The sequence below is a fragment of the Ranitomeya imitator genome, chromosome 1, assembly GCF_032444005.1.
Source record: "Ranitomeya imitator isolate aRanImi1 chromosome 1, aRanImi1.pri, whole genome shotgun sequence".
In the NCBI taxonomy this organism is placed as follows: domain Eukaryota; kingdom Metazoa; phylum Chordata; class Amphibia; order Anura; family Dendrobatidae; genus Ranitomeya; species Ranitomeya imitator.
Genome location: NC_091282.1, coordinates 273,412,522 through 273,435,436, shown reverse-complemented (window position 1 = coordinate 273,435,436; position 22,915 = coordinate 273,412,522). Strand labels below are relative to the sequence as shown.

Sequence of the window (22,915 nt, the reverse complement as noted above, 5' to 3'; positions counted from 1 at the left end):
AATTGGCTCTGTCACTAAGGAGTTAAGCCCTACCCCTACCTGTACTATTTTGGAACACCTCAAAAAATAACCACATTTGGGTGTGTTTTTGCTAACCCAAATCAGTCATGCAGTCCAATTCTAATTCTCCATGTGTCTATAAATGTTCAAAGATTTATCCATAACTTGATGTTTTATGGTCTGTTCTGTCCAACTTTCGTGTTTATCTTGAATAATAATAGGTGCTCTCATCTCTTGTTAACTTCTTAATTATTTAACAAGTTAAATTGGTGCTAGATCCTAGAAGATAAGAAGATACTTCCTATCTATTCATATCTGACTTAGAGATAGCACTTGTGCTGGGGGGCACTTGTACAATATCTTTCTAAGTGCAATATTTTTTCAAATGCATGCAGTTAAACATGGCAGTTTGAGAGGACAGGAGACTTTTTGTTCAGTTGCACTACATTATTTTTTTCCCTATCTCTTTGTTTCATCAATATCTAGCTGCTACTTTCTTGCATATCTGCCGCCCTTTTACACATTCTGCACACTCTCTCTTTTGTCTCCTAGCTCCTGGCGACACCTCACCTAATCTTGGGCCTCTTTCCACTAGTATTAACATCTCATCAGCACTCAGTGCTCACCTTCAACTGTGTCATTTAATTGTGCTCTCTGTAACTCACAGTCAGCATGCAGCAAACTCCCCTACATTCACAACTTCTTCCTTTCTATTTCCTGTAACCTTCCGTCTGTCACTGAAATCTGGATCCAGCAGTCAGACACCACCACCGCTACTGCTGTTCTCTTGTATTGTAGACTACAATTTTCACATAATCTCAGACCTGAGAGCCGAAAAGGTGGAGGTGTTATTCTGCTCCTGTAATCACAATGTGCTTTAAAAGTTGTCTCCCCAGTACCTTCACTTATGCTTCCCTCCTTTGAAGTCCACATGATCAGATTCTTCAAACCCTTCTCCCTGTGAGTGGCAGTGGTGTATCACCCTCCAGGCAAATCCAACCAGGTCCTGCTTTACTTTACTTCCTGGCTTCCACATTTTCTATGTTGTGACATCCCCACTTTCTTCATGGCTTACCTTAACATCCCCATTGATGATTCGCTCTCCACATCTGCCACTCATCTTATTTAACTTCATCCTTCTGCTTTTCAAAGATTACTAACTCTCTTACACATGAAGATGGGAAAATTCTGGGCCTGATCTTCCCCCGGCTGGTATGATTTTACTAACTCCCCTCTCCAACTCTCTGATCCCAACCTTCTTTCCTGCTCTTTCAACAATTTTCTCACACCCAGGACTCCTCCACTTGTCACACATCCAGAAATCTACATGCCATTGCTGGTTAGAGAACTACAAGTTCCAGTGACCAAGTGATTGCTGCTGAGTGGAGCAGGGGCTGCAGATAGTGCATAGTTAAACACAATATCATAGTTTAACAAAAGAGCATAGTTTGGTGTTTTTCTTACTGGCTTTCCATTGTTTTTCTGCTTTTATCTGCAGTGTTTATTCCCTTTTACTATGTGCTCCATGGGCAATGCTACTAGATGTGCAACTTGTGAGAGGTATGCATGCCATTTGAGGATAAAAATGTCTGAGTTACATGTTTGGAAGCCCAGGCAATGGATCTAAATATGCAGCTTGCACCACTCAGGAGCATTGCAAATCTGGAGAGGAGTTTAGAGCACGCTGAGCTTGCCCTGGATGGGGCCAGTGATATGGATGAGGGTGGATGAGGGGAAGATCAGGACCCAGAAGTAGGTAGGTGGATGACATTAAGAAGGGGTAGGGGGAACAGTGTCAGCCTGTTTGGCTGATATTAGGAATGCAGGCCCAGGACTAGGATCACTACAGCACTACAGAATGTTGCTGTCATGATCCATTCCAGGGTTTAATCCTGTCTGCCTTTTTCTGGGTGGATCAGGTCAAGGGTTAACTTTGCTCTGCCTCATTCTGGGTCAGGTTTGCTATTTAGCTCCCATGCATCCTGCTGGCGGTGTCAGCTATAGGCCTGCCTTCGGCGAGTGAACCTGACTCTGGTAGCTCTTGATTTGTCCTGCTGTGATCCCTGACTTGCCTCATGTCTGTTGACTCCCTCTGTCTGCCCTTTTCCCAGCATTTCCCTGTTTGTCTGTTTGATTCTCTGGTTCCTGACTTGGCTCGTTTTTGGACTTGCTTCTTCCTTCTGACTTTGTCTTATCCGCTTCTGACCGCTGCTGAATCTCCTGGTTTGTTCCATGACCATGTTTACTGCTTATCCCTTTTGGTACTTCTGCCTCTGATTGTATTTTGACTTGGCTTGTCTGACCACTTTCTCTCCACTTGGTGGTGCCTGTGCTGCTGCTCTGTGGTGCTTCTCTGTGTACGCAATCTCACTTCCCTCTGAAGCTTCCTTTGGTGGAGGTTGCATTATACTGCACAGCAGCAGCATGACATTATAGCTGACCTTCTCCTCTGCTTACCATCCTGAGACCAACGGTCAGACGGAGAGGACCAATCAATCACTTGAACAGATTTTGAGGTGTCTTGCTATGTCTCAGCAGGATGATTGGTGTTCTTCATTGCCCGTGGCTGAGTTTGCATTTAACAATCAGATTAACCAGTCCACTGGCACATCTCCATTCTTCTGTAACTATGGTTTTCACCCCCATTTTGACAAATTTTCTAGGCTGGATTCAGGATGTCCAGAGGCTGATACGACAATGCAACAATTTGGGGAGGTGTGGAGGGAGGTCCAGAAGAACACTGGGGAGGCTCAGGGAAAACATAAACTTTTTGCGGATAAGTGACATACTGTAGGACCTATATTCCTGGAAGGAGATAAAGTGTGGTTGTCTACTAGGAACATTCATCTTAAGGTTTCTTCTGCTAAGCTAGGTCCCAGGTTTATTGGTCCTTACGAGATCATTGAGGTGGTCAATCCAGTTGCCTTTCGCTTATGGCTTCCTCGTCGCTTCGGATCCCCAATGTGTTCCATAAGTCCCTTCTTAAGTCATTTGCACCATCCTCTGCTGGGCCTCCATCTCCTCCACCTCCTGTCTCTGTCGATGGTCAGACCAAGTATGAAGTGGAAATGGATTGTGGATTCCCACATGGTCCGTAGTTCACTTCAGTATTTGGTCTATTGGAGGGGTTACAGTCCTGAGGATCGATCTTGGGTGCCGGCGTGATCTGTCCATGCTGATCGATTGATCTGAGCATTTCACGCACGTTATCCTAGGAAACCTGGGGTCTGGTGGCCCCTCCTTGAGAGGAGGGTATTGTCATGATCCATTCCAGGGTTTAATCCTGACTGTCCTTTTTCTGGGTGGATCAGGTCAAGGGTTAACTTTTCTCTGCCTCATTCTGGGTTCAGGTTTGGTATCTGGCTCCCATGTATTCTGCTGGCAATGTTACCTATAGCTCTGCCTTCGGAATGTGAACCTGACTCTGGTAGCTCTTGATTTATCCTGCTGTGATCCATGACTTGCTCTGTGTCTGTTGACTCCCTCTGTCTCTGGTTCCTGACTTGGCTCGTATTCGGACTCGCTTCTGCCTTCTGACTTTGTCTTATCCGCTTCTGACCACTGCTGAACCTCCTGGCTTGTTCCTGACCACGTTTACTGCCTATCCCTTTTGGTACTTCTGCCTCTGATTGTATTTTGACTCAACTTGTCTGACCACTCTCTCGTCACTTGGTGGCGCCTGTGCTGCTGCTTTGTGGTGCTTCTCTGTGTACACAGTCTCACTTGCCTCTCAAGCTCCCTCTGGTGGAGGTTGCGTTATACTGCACTGCAGCAGCATGACAGTTACTTATAACAACCAGGAAAATGACTGCTGTAGGAAGGAGGGAAATAGTAGTGCAGCAAAGGTCAGACAGATGTTGGTGATAGGGGACTCTTAGGTAGACAGATAGGGTCATTTGCCATCGAGACCATGAATGCCGAACAGTGTGTTGTCTGTTGGGTGCTTGGGTTCGGCATATTGCAGATCGAATAGGGATAAACAGATCGCTGGGAGGGGCTGGGGTAAACCCAGAGGTCATGGTACACATCAGTACCAATGACAAAGTTAGAGAGATGTGGAAGATCCTTAAGAATGATTACAGTGAACTAGGAGAGAACCTGAAGGCCAGGACCTCCAAGGTGATGTTTTCAGAACTACTGCCAGTGCCATGAGCATCACTAGAAACAAAGTGGGAGCTTAGGGAAATAAATAAGTGGTTTAGAAATTGGTGCGGGAAGGGAGGGTTTGAGTTCTTGGAGAACTGGGCTGCCTTCTGTGTTGGCTACAGGTTCTATGATAGGGATGGGCTGCACCTCAATGGGGAGGGTGCAGCTGTGCTGGGGAAACAATGGTCACAAGGCTGGAGGAACTTTTAAACTAGAATCTGAAGGAGGGAGGGAGGGTACTTGTGTAAATATGAAGATAGATAGAGTAGATAGACAGAGTGAGACAATAGGGGTTAATGGGGATTTAGGGGCTGGGATATGAAAGGAAAGAAGGGAGGGGAGTAGAAGTAATAAATGTGCTAATAGTATTGAATGTCTGCTGACAAATGCAAGAAGTCTTACAAACAAAATGAATGAATTGGAGACTCTTATGTCAGCCACAGATTACAATGTGGTGGGTGTTATGGAGACCTGGCTGGACAAAAGCCATGTCTGGGTGACAAATGTATTTCCTTATAGATTAAAAACTTGCAAGCAAGGCTCTTACTCCCTCTGTAACTGTCTGTAATGTGTTACTTTGTCATGTCTTTATTGTCTTAATTGTAAAGTGCCGCAGAATATATGTTGGTGCCATATAAATAAAATTATTATTATTATTATTATTATTATTAAGATCGTCGTGGGTAAATCATAATTGTTAAAAAGTATGCAATAAGATGTCTACATTTGAACAGCATTTTCTATTTTTCAGCATTTAAGGAAATCTTCTCATGTGGGTGAAGTTGGATCTTCATTACAAAGGTTTTTCCACCATTGCTAGAATTTACCATCACTTATCAATCTGTGGGGATTAGCTTCCAAGACCATTACAGTTTTTCAGAGTCATAACAGAGTTATGCCATAACATTCTACCAAATTTGTTTTGCCAATGGTACGGTTTTTAAACATTGATTACAAAATCTTGCAAATTAAGGCTGTTCATTCTCATGTTATGATGATGTCCCAATCAGATCAATTATAGATAATGCCATATAAACATTTTCATCTAAATGAAGTTGCATAAATAAATATTTGACTAAGCTAAATTTTATGCATGAATATACATGTAATCAAGAAGCGACATACACTGATGTTGCTTACCAAAATAACATACCAATGGCTGCTGTAAAATAGTGGTGGATTTCATGTGGATTCAGCGCTCTCTCCCATATGATGAATTCATCAAATGCTCCATTCATATAATGTTTGGAATGATCACTGCTTGTTCCAACGACCAAGTTGTCATTATTATCCCCATAACTTTGGGACACCTGACCTGTAGAATCACTCGCATTGAATGTTCCATTTACGAAAACCTTCAGTCCTTCACTGGAAGTCCAAGTAAATAGGACATGTGTCCAGTAGGGACCTTAAAGACAAAACAGACAAAAAAAACAGAAAAACATCTTAGTAATGTGCTCATTGGGTAAAATAATATCAGACAGATATTGTTATTCTAAGATACTTGATCCCTTCGGCACTGAACATAAAAGTACTTTTCTAAAGTACACCTATTCTGTAGGCAACCTCAGATGCTAAACTGAAGCCAATATTCAGAAATGCAATATCGGGAAATAGATGAGTAAGGGTACTCACCAAAAAAGTTTTATGCTTTATAACCATTCAATACAATGGGTAGTATAATAATGCATATAAAATGCTGAGCAAAAGTTTTAGGCAGATATGGGCTCATCAGTCCATAACACCATCTGCAATTTTTCTCCACCCCAGTTCCTATTCTTTTTTGTGCATAGTTCAGTCGATTAGTCTTGTTTCCATGTTGAATGTGGGTGTAGCTGGACCCACTGATTGCTGCTAGTTTTGAGCTGAAACCTACATCTAATACCACTAAGAACTACCTTAAGCACAAAGAAGAATGAGGAGTCCTTTAAGTGATGATTTGGCTCAAAAAGAGCCCTGATCTCAACATCTGTTATGACAGGCAATTCAGTAACACAATGTACATAGCGATCAGAGCACATACAGTGATCTGACAATAACCCAAAATAATAGAACGAGCTCTGAGACGTGGAAACTCTGTAGACCGCAATTCCTGATCCTCTCCAAACACAACTAGAGGCAGCTGTGGATTGCGCCTAACGCTCCCTATGCAACTCGGCACAGCCTGAGAAACTAACTAGCCTGAAGATAGAAAAATAAGCCTACCTTGCCTCAGAGAAATACCCCAAAGGAAAAGGCAGCCCCCCACATATAATGACTGTGAGTAAGATGAAAAGACAAACGTAGGGATGAAATAGATTCAGCAAAGTGAGGCCCGATATTCTAGACAGAACGAGGATAGGAAAGATAACTTTGCGGTCTACACAAAACCCTAAAGAAAACCACGCAAAGGGGGCAAAAAGACCCTCCGTACCGAACTAACGGCACGGAGGTACACCCTCTGCGTCCCAGAGCTTCCAGCAAAACAAATAGACAAGCTGGACAGAAAAAATAGCAACAAATAGCAAAGAAGCACTTAGCTATGCAGAGCAGCAGGCCACAGGAATGATCCAGAGAAACACAAGTCCAACACTGGAACATTGACAGGAAGCCAGGATCAAAGCATCAAGTGGAGTTAAGTAGAGAAGCAGCTAACGACCTCACCAGATCACCTGAGGGAGGAAACTCAGAAGCTGCAGTACCACTTTCCTCCACAAACGGAAGCTCCCAGAGAGAATCAGCCGAAGTACCACTTGTGACCACAGGAGTGAACTCTGCCACAGAATTCACAACAAACATCATCTAGTCTGTCTGGGATGACACGAGGAGACAGAAGGATTTGTACAAGCCTACATCCTCAGAAGATCTGTGGTTAGTTCTCCAAGATGTTTGGAACAACCTCCCTGCCGAGTCCCGGCAAAAAGTGTGTGCAAGTCTACCCAGAAGAGTTGATGCTTTGATGCTGTTTTAAAGGCAAAGGTAGTCAAACCAAATATTGATTTGATTTAGATTTCTCTTTTGTTCATTCACTTTGCATTTTGTTAAGTAGGCTGTAATACTTCTATGTGTGAAAGCGTTCTTATTTTGAATAATTTTTTCCACATCTGCCCAAAACATTTGCACAGTCCTGAATATGCCAGTATATAAATTATGTATATTTTTATATAAGTATAAAAGCAAACACATGCACAGTTGTAGAAAGATTGATCAACTTTGTGTGGCAAACTACTACCAGATGTAGCAGCGTCAAGGATATCTTTTACTGCAGCTATAATTAACACAATGTGTTATTTGTAATTCATGCTTATGATTGCGATAAGGTCATTGCACTATTCATCTATGAACAGTCTCATAGATAGACTTTGTACATTGGCACATGAGCTCTTAAGGTACCGTTACACTAAGCGACGCTGCAGCGATATAGACAACGAGCCGATCGCTGCAGCGTCGCTGTTTAGGTCGCTAGGAGACGCCAAACACCGGCAACAGCAGAGCGATACAGGAGCGATCCAGTGACGTACTTATTGTTCTCGCTGGTTGTTAGCTCCATGAAAAAACATTGCAGGCATCGTTGCTTTTGCTGTCAAACATGATGATACACGCCGACCTGACGACCAAATAAAGTTCCGGACTTCTAGCTACGACCAGCGATGTCACAGCGGGATCCTGATCGCTGCTGCGTGTCAAACACAACGATATCGCTATCCAGGACGCTGCAACGTCACGGATCGCTGTCGTTCTCGTTGGAAAGTTGTTCAGTGTGAAGGTACCTTTAGTTATGGGGAAACCAAGACTTTGTGCAATGGCAAACATCAGCTGGAGGAATGTACAGTAAATTATGCCACCAATAGACCATCTGAAAGTCTGATGGATGATTCTGGATTTCCTGAATATCCAATAAAAAGCCATCCTCCTAGAATTTACAGCACCTATGGTAAAATTTGGTGAAGGAGGAATAATATTGTTTTTCACTGTTTGGGCCAGAACCCCATTTTTTAGTAAAAGGCAAAGTTACAGCATACAAGAATATTTTAGACAAATGTATGCTATAAATATGACTATGGCTAAGCCCCTTTGCACAGAGCAAGGTCAATGAAGACATGGTGTGGTGATGTGTTTGGTGAGGATGAACAATGGCTACACTAAACCCTGAACTTAACTGAACCCCATCAAACACCTATGGTATAAACTCAAACAACGATTGTGAGCCAGACCTTCACATCAAGTGGAGAGGCTTAACCAGTGCTGCCTCTCCATTGCTGGTCCTGATCTTCACTGATATAGCTGCAGCGGAGATATCATGACAACAGCAATAGACCACTGCAGTCAATCACTAAGCCTAGCAGTTATGCCGATGTTATCTTTACCCAGAGAGAGCCTTTGGGCTAAATAAAAGTTGCACTTGAGAAACTCCTTTTCAAGCAAAAGGTTTTGGAATAGAATAGTCAACAAGCTGATGCTGCTGTGGTAGTTATGTGGGCACCAAGTTTTGCCATTATTAGCATCTAATACTAAACGTATATCCTCACCTTCACTGCAAATGAGCAAAATTCAGAGCAACTGTGATGTGACTGACAACTAGGTAGAAATCACTATAAAAGAAACAATGTGTTGTGCAATCTGCTGCTACCATTATTATTTTAATAAAATGTATTTGGATGGAAAGCATTGAGTATCCCACTGTGGTTCACTGCATATAAATCTCCTTTTATTAAAAGAGAGAATAGATTTAATATAATTGTCAATTCAACCCACATTTACAATGCCCCAAACTTGGAATAATAACCTACATGATTTTTTTATTTTAAATGTCAAGTCTCAGAGGAATAAAATCGAGAAGAGAGAATACGGTGCAATTTCCAGCTTTGGAAGCTCTTCTGGTTCATGACTAATCACAATGACTATTTTTAATTCACAACTTACTATATTTTTGGACTATTAGATTTATTTTGTGGCTGGAAAAACTTTGCTGAAAGGTTTGTGTGTCTATTACATTGAAAGGTATGGCAGCAGTAAAGAAAGCATATAGCATAACCACAAAACTATCCTGATTGTAGAACATCTGAAATACAGGTATGTGATAATTATTATATTACACATATATTGGAACATGGGACCCATGGCAAAGGTTAAAACAGGGTTGTCCTTCTAGTATTGATTGAAGCCACCACACACCAAGCCAACTGGCAGAGGAGAAATTTATCTAAGTCTACTTTCTATGATCTTTGGGTTGGATCTTCAGTCTTATTTTCAAACCCTGCATAGGTGCCCACCATCTACTGAATAAGGTTGTACATCCAACTATAGTTGGATCTCCAATCTCCAGTGGGGTCTCATAGCAGAACGCTGAAGTACAAGTACGTTTGAACACACTCAGGCCAATTTATGAAAATTATAAGACTAAGGGTGACCAATACCTGGAGATTTAATGCTGGCTTTCCAGACCTTGGAGTTACCACGTGTGTAAACCTCCACATAACCATCATGTTCATCTGAATAGATTTCAAAACCATAAGAAGTTACTTTTTTTCCAAAGGCCTTATGGCCTCCATGCTGAGAAGGTGTATGATAGTTATTGTGGGCATAGGTATCCTGTTGTTTCTTTTGTTCTTGGTCCTGGATTTTCCAAAAAAATGAGAATGACACACCTTGTATTGAAATAAAAAAGAATTACAAATTACAAGACATGAACTGTAATAGAAGATCAATAATATCAAATATAGAGAACATGACTTATAATACACATAGAATAAAAAATAAGTATAAATACATACTCTTCAAAAACATATATGTGACTGCCTTTGATTAAAGGGATGACCCTCAGAAGGCATAAGCCTGGGTGGAATAACAGGCACTACCAAAAATACAGAGTTGTGCCTGGTATACAATGGTGAGAATGCAGAGCTCACTGTCCAGTCACACCCAGTCCATTGACTGATCAGTGGTGGGCGGTGGCACCAGATGTTGAACCTCCACCAATCTTATATTTATGTCTATCGCTTATCCTAAGGGTAGCATATCAATAGGGTAAAACCCCCTTAACTTCCCGTAATAATAAATAGTATTGATAAAAAATGAATTTATGATCTGATAATGTTGCCTTTTTCCACATTAACAATATAACAGTTCAGCAAGAAAAATCTATGTGTCTTAAAAGGGTTATCTAAGTCTTACATAAATAAGGCTTAAAAGGATATGTAAACTTAATAGATAGGTCATCAATATTGGATCAGTGGGGTCCGACAACAAGCACCCTTAGAAATCAGCTGGAATCCGCTGCCCAGTGCATTACTTAGAGACTGCTCTCAGGTAATAAAATGCAAAGAGCTTCGGAATATGTTGATGCAATAGAAAGAAAAATTATTATTATTATGTAATCGCAGATCAGCTCCTTTTCATCCATATAGGAACTGATCTGCAATACCTTAGGATTTGTCATCAATGTTAGATTAATGGAGATTTGTCACCTGGCATGTACACTGATCTGATAATGAATGAGATTAGCAAATCTGTGAAAATTCTAAAGGTACCGTCACACATAACGATATCGTTAACGATATCGTTGCTTTTTGTGAAGTAGCAACGATATCGTTAAGGAAATCGTTATGTGTGACAGCGACCAACGATCAGGCCCCTGCTGGGAGATCGTTGGTCGCTGTGGAAAGTCCAGAACTTTATTTCGTCGCTGGACTTCCCGCTGACATCGCTGGATCGGCGTGTGTGACGCCGATCCAGCGATGTCTTCACTGGTAACCAGGGTAAACATCGGGTTACTAAGCGCAGGGCCGCACTTAGTAACCCGATGTTTACCCTGGTTACCAGCGTAAACGTTAAAAAAACAAACATTACATACTTACCTTCAGCTGTCTGTCCCCGGCGCTCTGCTTCTCTGCACTCTTCCTGCATCCTGTGTCAGCGCCGGCCAGCCGGAAAGCACAGCGGTGACATCACCGCTCTGCTTTCCGGCCGCTGTGCTTACACAGTGCAGAGGAAAGCACAGCGCCGGAGGACAGACAGCTGAAGGTAAGTATGTAGTGTTTGTTTTTTTAACGTTTACGCTGGTAACCATGGTAAACATCGGGTTACTAAGCTCGGCCCTGCGCTTAGTAACCCGATGTATACCCTGGTTACCGGGGACCTCGGGATCGTTGGTCGCTGGAGAGCTGTCTGTGTGACAGCTCTCCAGCGACCAAACAGTGACGCTGCAGCAATCGACATCATTGTCGGTATCGCTGCAGCGTCGCTTAGTGTGACGGTACCTTAATTCAACAGATTTGCTCAAATTTGGCCAGACAGTTTGATTTGTGTAAAATTTATTTTATATGAATTGACTGTGCCTTTATGACAGTATTTTCTGAGGTTTCTCCAGACCCCAGAGCACAAACTTTGGTTTGAAAGAAAATTATGCTCTCTTTGCCTTGGTCCTCACCTGTCCCACGCAGCTCCCTATCCAGTTCCCTCGGAATAACTAGTCCCCTGTCAGGTCATCCATGTCCACAGTAAACTTCAGGGCCACCAGCACTCACTAGGCCTCATGCAACGTCATGACATCGTGAGGTAACTCATGTTATGATATCACATGAGGCCAAGCCACTGTCAATGGCTAGGCCTCTCGCGACGCTATGGTGCAGATCACCCTGTTATATCATCACTACCTGCAGAAAGGATGGTGTTGAGGGACAGATGAGGTCCTGGATGAGGTAATCATAATGTTTTTTAACTAGAGTTCAAGTTCTCTTCCTCTCTGAAGAGGCATTTTGCATATGCGTTTCAAGAGACTCCAACTGTTTTAGGTAGGTATAAGGAGGAGAGCGCACTAGAGGGTAGAGCAATCATAGAATACTACATTGTAGTGGTATCCAGTGTGGGACAGGGGTGCCAAGGGCCCACCAGTAACATTGACTATGGTGGGGGCCCACTTTTCACCTGCATACAAATATTACACTACACTCGTTCACACCTTTACCTATATTTCAATACTAGCTGAAGAGCCCGGCGTTGCGTGGGCATAGTAAATATCTGTGGTTAGTTATAACACCTCACTTCTCTCATTTTCCCATCACGCCTCTCATTTTCCCCCTCACATCTTTCATTTTCCCCCTCACATCTCTTATTTTCTCCCTCACACCTCTCATTTCCCCCTTAACACTTGTCATTTCGACCTCACTTCTGTCATTTTCCGATCACGCCACTATTTTCCCTCACTCCTCTCATTTTGCACTCACACCTTTTCATCTTCACCTCACACCTCTCATTTTCACCTCACACCTCTCATTTTCACCTCACACCTCTCATTTTCCCCTCAGTATTTACATATTTGTCATCTCCCTTAAATATAGTATACACCTGTATGTCATCTCCTGTATATAGTATATCTGTATGCCATCTCCCCTGTATATATTATATACCTGTATGTCATCTCCCCTGTAAATAGTATATACCTGCTGTATGTCATCTCCTCCTGTATATTGTATATACCCATGTGTCATCTCCTCCTGCATATAGTATATACCTGTATGTCATCTCCTGTATATAGTATATACCTGTATGTGATCTCCCCTGCATATAGTATATACAGTACCTGTATGTCATCTCCCCTGTAAATAGTATATACCTGCTGTATGTCATCTCCTCCTGTATATTGTATATACCTATGTGTCATCTCTTCTGTATATAGTATATACCTGTATGTCATCTCCCCTGTATATAGTATATACCTGCTGTATGTCATCTCCTCCTATATATATCAATGTGTCATCTCCTTTTTTATATAGTGTATACCTGTATGTCATCTCCTCCTGTATATAGTATATACCTGTGTCATCTCCTCCTGTATATAGTATATACCTGTGTGTCATCTCCTCCTGTGTATAGTATATACCTGTAAGTCATCTCCTCCTGTTTATGGTATATACCTGTATGTCATCTCCCCTGTATATAGTATATACCTACTGTATGTCACCTCCTCCTGTATATATCTATGTGTCATCTCCTTTTTTATATAGTGTATACCTGTATGTCATCTCCTCCTGTATATAGTATATACCTGTGTGTCATCTCCCCTGCATATAGTATGTACCTGTATGTCAATTCCTCCTGTATATAGTATATATCTGTGTGTCATCTCCTCCTGTATTAGACCTCGTTCACACGTTATTTGCTCAGTGTTTTTACCTCAGTATTTGTAAGCTAAATTGGCAGCCTGATAAATCCCCAGCCAACAGGAAGCCCTCCCCCCTGGCAGTATATATTAGCTCACACATACACATAATAGACAGGTCATGTGACTGCCACTGCCATATTTCCTATATGGTACATTTGTTGCTCTTGTAGTTTGTCTGCTTATTAATCAGATTTTTATTTTTCAAGGATAATACCAGACTTGTGTATGTTTTGGGGCGAGTTTCATGTGTCAAGTTGTGTGTGTTTAGTTGCGTATGGTGACATGCATGTAGCGACTTTTTTGAGATGAGTTTTGTGTGGCAACATTCATGTAGCAACTTTTTGTGTGTCGAGTTGCATGTGACAGGTTAGTGTAGCAAGTTGTGTGCAGCAAGTTTTGTGCATGGTGAGTTTTTTACATGGCGAGTTTTATGTGTGGTGCGTTTTGAGTATGGACAAGTTTTGTGTGAGGCAACTTTTGCATGTGTTGCAACTTTTGTGCATGTGGCAATATTTCCGCGTGTGCAAGTTTTGTGTGTGGAGAGTTTTCCATGAGGTCAGTTTTGCACGTGTGGCGAGTGTTGCGTGAGCCTAGGTTTGGATGTGGCAAGTTTTGCATGTGGCGAGTTTTGAGTGTCGACTTTTGTGTTTCGACACTTTATGTGGCAAGGTTGGTGTATGTGTGGTGAAATGTGTGCTGAGGGTGGTATATGTGTTCAAGCAATTGGTAGTGTGTGGCACATTTTGTGTGTGTGTTCATATCCCCGTGTGTGGTGAGTATCCCATGTCAGGGCCCCACCTTAGCAACTGTACAGTATATACAGTGGGGCAAAAAAGTATTTAGTCAGTCAGCAATAGTGCAAGTTCCACCACTTAAAAAGATGAGAGGCGTCTGTAATTTACATCATAGGTAGACCTCAACTATGGGAGACAAACTGAGAAAAAAAATCCAGAAAATCACATTGTCGGTTTTTTTAACATTTTATTTGCATATTATGGTGGAAAATAAGTATTTGGTCAGAAACAAAATTTCATCTCAATACTTTGTAATATATCCTTTTTTGGCAATGACAGAGGTCAAACGTTTTCTGTAAGTCTTCACAAGGTTGCCACACACTGTTGTTGGTATGTTGGCCCATTCCTCCATGCAGATCTCCTCTAGAGCAGTGATGTTTTTGGCTTTTCGCTTGGCAACACGGACTTTCAACTCCCTCCAAAGGTTTTCTATAGGGTTGAGATCTGGAGACTGGCTAGGCCACTCCAGGACCTTGAAATGCTTCTTACGAAGCCACTCCTTCGTTGCCCTGGCGGTGTGCTTTGGATCATTGTCATGTTGAAAGACCCAGCCACGTTTCATCTTCAATGCCCTTGCTGATGGAAGGAGGTTTGCACTCAAAATCTCACGATACATGGCCCCATTCATTCTTTCATGTACCCGGATCAGTCGTCCTGGCCGCTTTGCAGAGAAACAGCCCCAAAGCATGATGTTTCCACCACCATGCTTTACAGTAGGTATGGTGTTTGATGGATGCAACTCGGTATTCTTTTTCCTCCAAACACGACAAGTTGTGTTTCTACCAAACAGTTCCAGTTTGGTTTCATCAGACCATAGGACATTCTCCCAAAACTCCTCTGGATCATCCAAATGCTCTCTAGCAAACTTCAGATGGGCCCAGACATGTACTGGCTTAAGCAGTGGGACACGTCTGGCACTGCAGGATCTAAGTCCATGGTGGCGTAGTGTGTTACTTATGGTAGGCCTTGTTACATTGGTCCCAGCTCTCTGCAGTTCATTCACTAGGTCCCCCCGCGTGGTTCTGGGATTTTTGCTCACCGTTCTTGTGATCATTCTGACCCCACGGGGTGGGATTTTGCGTGGAGCCCCAGATCGAGGGAGATTATCAGTGGTCTTGTATGTCTTCCATTTTCTAATTATTGCTCCCACTGTTGATTTCTTCACTCCAAGCTGGTTGGCTATTGCAGATTCAGTTTTCCCAGCCTGGTGCAGGGCTACAATTTTGTTTCTGGTGTCCTTTGACAGCTCTTTGGTCTTCACCATAGTGGAGTTTGGAGTCAGACTGTTTGAGGGTGTGCACAGGTGTCTTTTTATACTGATAACAAGTTTAAACAGGTGCCATTACTACAGGTAATGAGTGGAGGAAAGAGGAGACTCTTAAAGAAGAAGTTACAGGTCTGTGAGAGCCAGAAATCTTGATTGTTTGTTTCGGACCAAATACTTATTTTCCACCATAATATGCAAAAAAAATGATAAAAAAACAGACAATGTGATTTTCTGGATTTTTTTTTCTCAGTTTGTCTCCCATAGTTGAGGTCTACCTATGATGTAAGTTACAGATGCCTCTCATCTTTTTAAGTGGTGGAACTTGCACTATTGCTGACTGACTAAATACTTTTTTGCCCCACTGTACTCTTTGGCACCATTACTCTCATTTTTTAAGTCCCACTTGTTCACGTCTGGCAGCTGTCAATTTGCCTCCAACACTTTTCCTTTCACTTTTTCAACATTATGTAGATAGGGGCAAAGTTGTTTGGTGAATTGGAACGTGTGGGGTTAAAATTTTGCCTCACAACATAGCCTATGACGCTCTCGGGGTCCAGACGTGTGGCTGTGCAAAATTCTGTGGCTGTAGCTGCGATGGTGCAGATGCCAATCCCGGACATACACACATACACACACACATTCAGCTTTATATATTAGACTAGCTGAAGAGCCCGGCGTTGCCTGGGCATAGTAAATATCTGTGGTTAGTTATAGCACCTCACTTCTCTTATTTTCCCATCACGCCTCTCATTTTCCCCATCACATCTCTCATTTTCTCCCTCACACCTCTCATTTTCCCCCCTCACTCCTCTCATTCCCCCCTAACACTTGTCATTTCGACCTCACATCTGTCATTTTCCGATCACTCCACTATTTTCCCTCACTCCTCTCATTTTGCACTCACCATTTCATTTTCACCTCACACCTCTCATTTTCACCTCAGTATATACATGTTTGTCATTTCCCTTATATATAGTATACACCTGTATGTCATCTCCCCTGTATATAGTATATACCTCTATGTCATCTCCCCTGTATATAGTATATACCTGTGTGTCATCTCCCCTGTATATAGTATATATCTGTGTGTCATCTCCTCCTGTATATAGTATATACCTGTATGTCATCTCCTCCTATATATAGCATATACCTGTATGTCATCTCCTCCTGTATATAGTATATACCTGTATGTCATCTCCTCCTACATATAGCATATACCTGTATGTCATCTCCTCCTGTATATAGTATATACCTGTAGGTCATCTGCTCCTGTATATAGTATATACCTGTGTGTCATCTCCTCCTGTATATAGTATATACCTATATGTCATCTCCTCCTGTATATAGTATGTACCTGTATGTCATCTCCTCCTTTATATAGTATATACCTGTGTGTCATCTCTCCTGTATATAGTATATACCTGTGTGTCATCTCACCGTACATAGTATATATCTGTATGTCATCTCCTTCTGTATTAGACCTCGTTCACACGTTATTTGGTCAGTATTTTTACCTCAGTATTTGTAAGCTAAATTGGCAGCCTGATAAATCCCCAGCCAACAGGAAGCCCTCCCCCCAGCAGTATATATTAGCTCAAACGTACACATAATAGACAGGTCATGTGACTGACAGCTGCCGTATTTCCTATATGGTACATTTGTTGCTCTTGTAGTTTGTCTGCTTATTAATCTAATTTTTATTTTTGAAGGATAATACCAGACTTGTGTGTGTTTTAGGGCGAGTTTCGTTTGTCAAGTTGTGTGTGTTGAGTTGCATGTGGCTACATGCATGTAGCAACTTTTGTGAGATGAGTTTTGTGTGGCGACATGCATGTAGCAACTTTTTGTGCGTCGAGTTGCATGTGACAGGTTAGTGTAGCAAGTTGTGTGCAGCAAGTTTTGCGCATGGCGAATTTTATGTGTGGTGCCTTTTGAGTATGTGCAAGTTTTGTGTGAGGCAACTTTTGCATGTGTTGCAACTTTTGTGCATGTGTCAATTTTTCCGCGGGTGCAAGTTTTGTGTGTGGCGAGTTTTCCATGAGGTGAGTTTTGCACGTGTGGTGAGTTTTGCGTGAGCCTAGTTTTGCATGTGGCGAGTTTTGCGCGTGGCGAGTTTTGAGCAGCGACTTTTGTGTTTCGACTTTTATGTGGCGAGGTTGGTGTATGTGTGGTGAAATGTGTGCTGAGGGTGGTATATGTGTTCAAGCACTTGGTAGTGTGTGGCACATTTTGTATGTGTGTTCATATCGCCGTGTGTGGTGAGTATCCCATGTCGGGGCCCCACCTTAGCAACTGTACAGTATATACTCTTTGGCGCCATTGCTCTCACTCTTTAAGTCCCACTTGTTCACATCTGGCAGCTGTCAATTTGCCTCCAACACTTTTCCTTTCACTTTTTCCACATTATGTAGATAGGGGCAAAGTTGTTTGGTGAATTGGAACGTATGGGGTTAAAATTTCGCCTCACAACATAGCCTATGACGCTCTCGGGGTCCAGACGTGTGGCTGTGCAAAATTTTGTGGCTGTAGCTGCGACGGTGCAGATGCCAATCCTCGACATACACACATACATATACACACACACACACACATTCAGCTTTATATATTAGATGATAATAAACTGGGTAGTTTGGTTAATGAATGATATACTGCTTTTTCTTTGTACAGTGAATCAAGTGAATTATGCCAAGTACTGCCCATACAGTGGGGTTGGGGGCCCAGACCTGCACAGGGGCCCACCAGGGGATTCTCCTGTTTCCCTATGGGCCAGTCCGAGCCTGGTGGTATCAGAAATTTTAGACAATAATTGTGGAGGATGAATGACCAAAGCAAAGACATATTGAGGAAGACTTTGGGATCTTTAGGGATGGACATCTAAAAGAAATGCAATGTGTACAGTTTGTATTAGAACAGAGGTGTCAAACTGCATTCCTCGAGGGCCGCAAACAGGTCATGTTTTCAGGATTTCCTTGTACTGCACAGGTGATAATTTAATCACCTGCACAGAATGATTCCAGTACCTTGTGCAATACAAGGAAATCCTGAAAACATGACCTGTTTGCGGCCCTCGAGGAATGCAGTTTGACACCTCTGTATTAGAAGACCCTGTTAAATCTAACATTTTAACGTCAAATAGTCAGTAATCAAAAATATTCTTGAAATATCCAAGCACTAACCTTCTGGCCCACATATGCTGGGATCACTTATACAAGAGTTTTTAGAACTTCCAAAGTAAAGCAGAGTAACTCCTTTCTGCTCATTAAGGACAATGCCATGATTGACTGTTCCTTCTACAATATCTGAAGAGAAAGCAGACACATTTATCCAATCTGCAATCGGATAATATCACAGCAAAAGTCCCATGAAACGCACAGCCATAAAGTAATGTCATGCAGGGGCATTAACACAACACACACAAACAAACACATAAAATACTAAGTATTCCTCTCCCTGCACCTATAAAGCACGATGTAGCCATAAATGATGTGCACATCTTTACTACCGCAATGGACATAATACAGAGCCGTGGATCTAGATCTAGTGCGCTTCACATGTGCAATGCATTAATATTCATCCATATTTATTGACTTTTTTATATGTGTGCCAATAAACGCATCCATCTGTTCTTCCTTTAGGTTGTGCAAATGCAAATACTGCTCCTTGGGCATTTCTAATATCCGTTTCCTATTATGCTGTTTGTTCGTAGCTATAGATGTGTAGACGAGAAATTTCATCTCATGCGAATAATTTGTGTAATCAATTTGTGGAATGATATTGAACTTTCCTTCCATCTTATAAAGAATAATCATAGAAATACAAGTTGCTCCATATGAAAAACATATTCTCCCCAAACGGCCTCACTAAAGTAAAATGAGTACATTTTTTTCAATCTTGTTGTTTCTAACAATTATTTCTGTGTATTAATATTTAGTAACCTATAGTACCAGCTTTGATGTTTTGTCAGTGAATACATTTTCATATACACATATTCCGACTGAGCAATTTTCATATTCAGTTTTATATACGTTACCCAAATATATGACAGACAACTCTAAAACCACAACATATTTCATATTTTCAACCCAAAAGTACTTGAATAGGCTATGTTCAGAACTAATAGCCTATGCTAATGGATGACAGTGAAAGACTAAATAATTTATGCTGAAATTCCTTCCATTAAAATTACTGTTCAAATCTAGCATAAGCTATTGGTGCTGATACCGACAATGTAACTTCACACTTACTTGCTTCCCAACTCTTTCCATCCTTCTCTAGCTCCTGTAAAGCCAGAGCTGTCAATCAAGGAACAGGAGTGAAGGTGCACTGTACTGATCGATCGCTTAGGGTGCACCAAGCACATGTGCTTGGTTTGTACAGTCACAGCAGACTACCTTTAAAGTTTGTCAAGAATGCCAGCTTAAGAAACCCAAAACATTCTTATAAACAGCGGCATAGATATAGGAAGGTGCAGTGGTATTCTTTACATACAGTATGGTGTAGGTGCCCTATGTGGATCCAAATTCCCATAAGCATATACCGTATTTTTCAGACTATAAGATGCACCGGACCATAAGACGCACCTCAAATTTTCAGAGGGAAAATAAGGAAAAAAACAATGTGTCAAATGGGGGTCCGCCTTACATTCCGAATTCAGCTTACCAGTGAAGGGATTAGCACAGGCGGAGGAGTGGTCGCAGGGGTCATTCAGTGGTCCAGGCTGGTGCGGTGGCCTCTGGGAAATCCCATCCCATGCTGGTGCTCTTGTGATGGAGCAGGGGTGGTGGCTCTGTGCTGCTGGGTTGATGCCCTACTATGGCCCCCTCCACATCTCCTGGTGTACTGGCCTGTCTCCCGGTAGCGCCTCCAGCCTCTGGACACTGCGCTGACAGACACAGCAAACCTTCTTGCCATAGCTCGCATTGATGTGCCATCCTGGATGAGCTGCACTACCTGAGCAACTTGTGTGAGTTGTAGAGTCAGTCTCAGAGATGATTATTGTTCAAGCCAATAACACAGTTTTGTGAGTTTTGACATAATGCTACCGTGACTTTAGAAAGCAGCCACTTCTGGCCACAATGGTCAGCCAAGGTTGATAGCATGAAGCAGTTGAGGTCATATATTGTAGGTGGGACATCACTGCTGCAGGAAAGACCCGGGACAGCCATTGATGGGCAGCGATGGAGAAGAATTAGTTTCTACTTCTAAGCACTAGCCTCTCAGGTGCCCCTTCAATAGTGACAAGTAATGCACCTGACTATAAATGACCACCAGGTACTGAGCAAACTGCCTGTCATGGTCTGAACACTGACACTCACTAGTGCCTGAAATTCCAGGGCCAGACTGGCCATCTGACAATTCTGGCAAATGCCAGAAGGGCCTGTCTGGTCATGGGCTGCCTTGTCTGCTATGTTGTTAATAGAATTGTTGTTCTCAAGACACCCATACTGTTGAGAGTTGTGATGGAGCACAAAGCTGCTGACTCCGTCACTTACACTTGCAGGCCACCGGTATCATTAGAAATATTGATCTTGTAGAAAATCTTCCTTTCCTCCATCCAGGGTAATATTAATAATATATCCCATCTGGTTCATGGGGATGGGGACAACATGGGCCTGTGTGATTTCAAATGCCAGGACTGAATTTCAGCCCCAGACCGTACCGTCTGAGAACCATCCTACCTGCTCAACTTGGGCTGAGAATTACTCCACTTCCGTGCCTATGATGTGATGGCAGTGGAGTGGAGACAGGACACGTGTCCATACAGGAATGCTGTATATTTGCCTAAACTATAAAAGTAATACCAAAGACAGTATAAGCCCTGAGGCCAGAGGCTCAGGGCATCATGTATCATAACTACAGTATGTCTGAGAAAAAGGTATCATGTCAACAACATAAAATTCAGCTCCCAATTGTACTTGAAAAATGTGGGTCCATATTGGTTCATATGGACAATACAACAATATGAAACATGAATGTCTGTGTGTAAAATAAATCTGTGCTATCAGTTTAGCTCTGACAGCAAGAATGATGGGAATGAGAAATGGAAACGGGCTGTACATACAATTAAATATTGAAAATCAAAGAGGAATATTAATAATTTTAATGAACATTAAATCTGGCATCCTCCATGATTATGAGAAGTTCTGATGCGGAATATATAAAAATGTCTGGAAAACGTCATGTATTCGGATTTTTAATTGTGTGGCTATCATGTCTGTGATTGTTGCCAAATACAAGCAGCAGTATTCCTCATAAATATGCATGTAATGCATAAAAATGCCCTCGCTGAAGTATTGATGGCTCCATAAAGAACACATGAAAAGCTGTCCTTTGGGGCACTGGTTTATTTTTTCCCCTTTGTTCTTTCATTCCAGTTCCTCAGTGATTTAGATCATAGTTACTTTGGCAACTGTTTCCTTTTACTGAGCCATGACTAATCTGATGAAGGCCCAGGAGGACGTAAATATAATTGATTGAACAATATCTACAAGTTATACCTTCACGTACATAAAAGACTGAGTTTACAAGTCGTGTTTGTCATGAATATTTTACCTACAGGCAGGAGACCCTTTTGTTGTGAGTTCAGTTTGGAGAGCTGTCATTCCCCATCACATGCTTCCTTTGTGCATCCCTTCTAGAAAGATTAAAAGATCAAGCTCTTCACATGGTAAAAAGATCCAAAAATCAATCAAGACAAGAATATAATCGAATAAAATATTATTTTATTGAATACCACACATAAAATTACATAATAAAATCGATAAATCCAATATATGTAGCCAAATTATTACGTGCCCCCATCAGGCTGGCTAGTATAGTTTGGATCACCACAAGGTCCCTACTTAAACCCAGCCGCACCATGTGACTGGACGCACGGGTTACGTTCCCGGCGTTGCCAAGGACACCATGATGCACCGGCCATGATCATCGGACCCTAGCGGCGCATGCGCACCACTGAGGACGTGACATGGGCGCCATAGGAACAAGGGATACATTAAATATCAAAAATAATAAAGCGGTAAGTATACAAGGGACGTGTATTAAGGGAAGGAGGATCAGTGGTGCGCATGCGCCGCTAGGGTCCGATGATCATGGCCGGTGAGTCATGGTGTCCTTGGCAAAGCCGGGAACGTAACCTGTGCATCCGGTCACATGGTGCAGCTGGCTTTGGTCTTCCGGGTCACCTCGGCGCATGCGCCGATCATACTGGGGCTGTGATTATCGGCGCCATATTCAATTGGGGCCCTATATAAAACCGCCACAATAATCATAAGATACACACCCCCTGACGAAGGAACAGTGCGTCCGAAACGCACGTCGGGGTGCCCCAGATTGTCCTGGCTACCCATAGTGGTTTATACACGAATTGATCAAAGTAAGTGTTTCCCTACTTTACCTACCCTCCCTGCATTTGCACTTTGTTTGCAGCACTTTAGTTTTTTATGCAAAGTATTGCATCCATATTTACCATTTATGTGCACATTGCGGCACTTTATATGCACATTGCGGCACTTTTACATCAATTCCCTACTAAATTTAATTTTTTCTCACATATATTTTTGTATA

At 42.2% G+C, this 22,915-nt stretch overlaps 1 protein-coding gene across 1 annotated transcript in view; it reads right to left on the bottom strand.

Moving 5' to 3' along the window:
- Window positions 1–22,915, bottom strand: part of ADGRD1 (adhesion G protein-coupled receptor D1) — a 1,443,566-nt gene that overhangs the window by 1,288,296 nt on the left and 132,355 nt on the right. The window contains exons 4-6 of the mRNA XM_069756056.1: window positions 18,526–18,648; window positions 9,543–9,773; window positions 5,300–5,554 (exon numbers count right to left, since the gene is read on the bottom strand). Of these exons, the coding sequence (XP_069612157.1) occupies window positions 5,300–5,554; window positions 9,543–9,773; window positions 18,526–18,648 (609 nt within the window). The remainder of the gene's footprint in view (window positions 1–5,299; window positions 5,555–9,542; window positions 9,774–18,525; window positions 18,649–22,915) is intronic.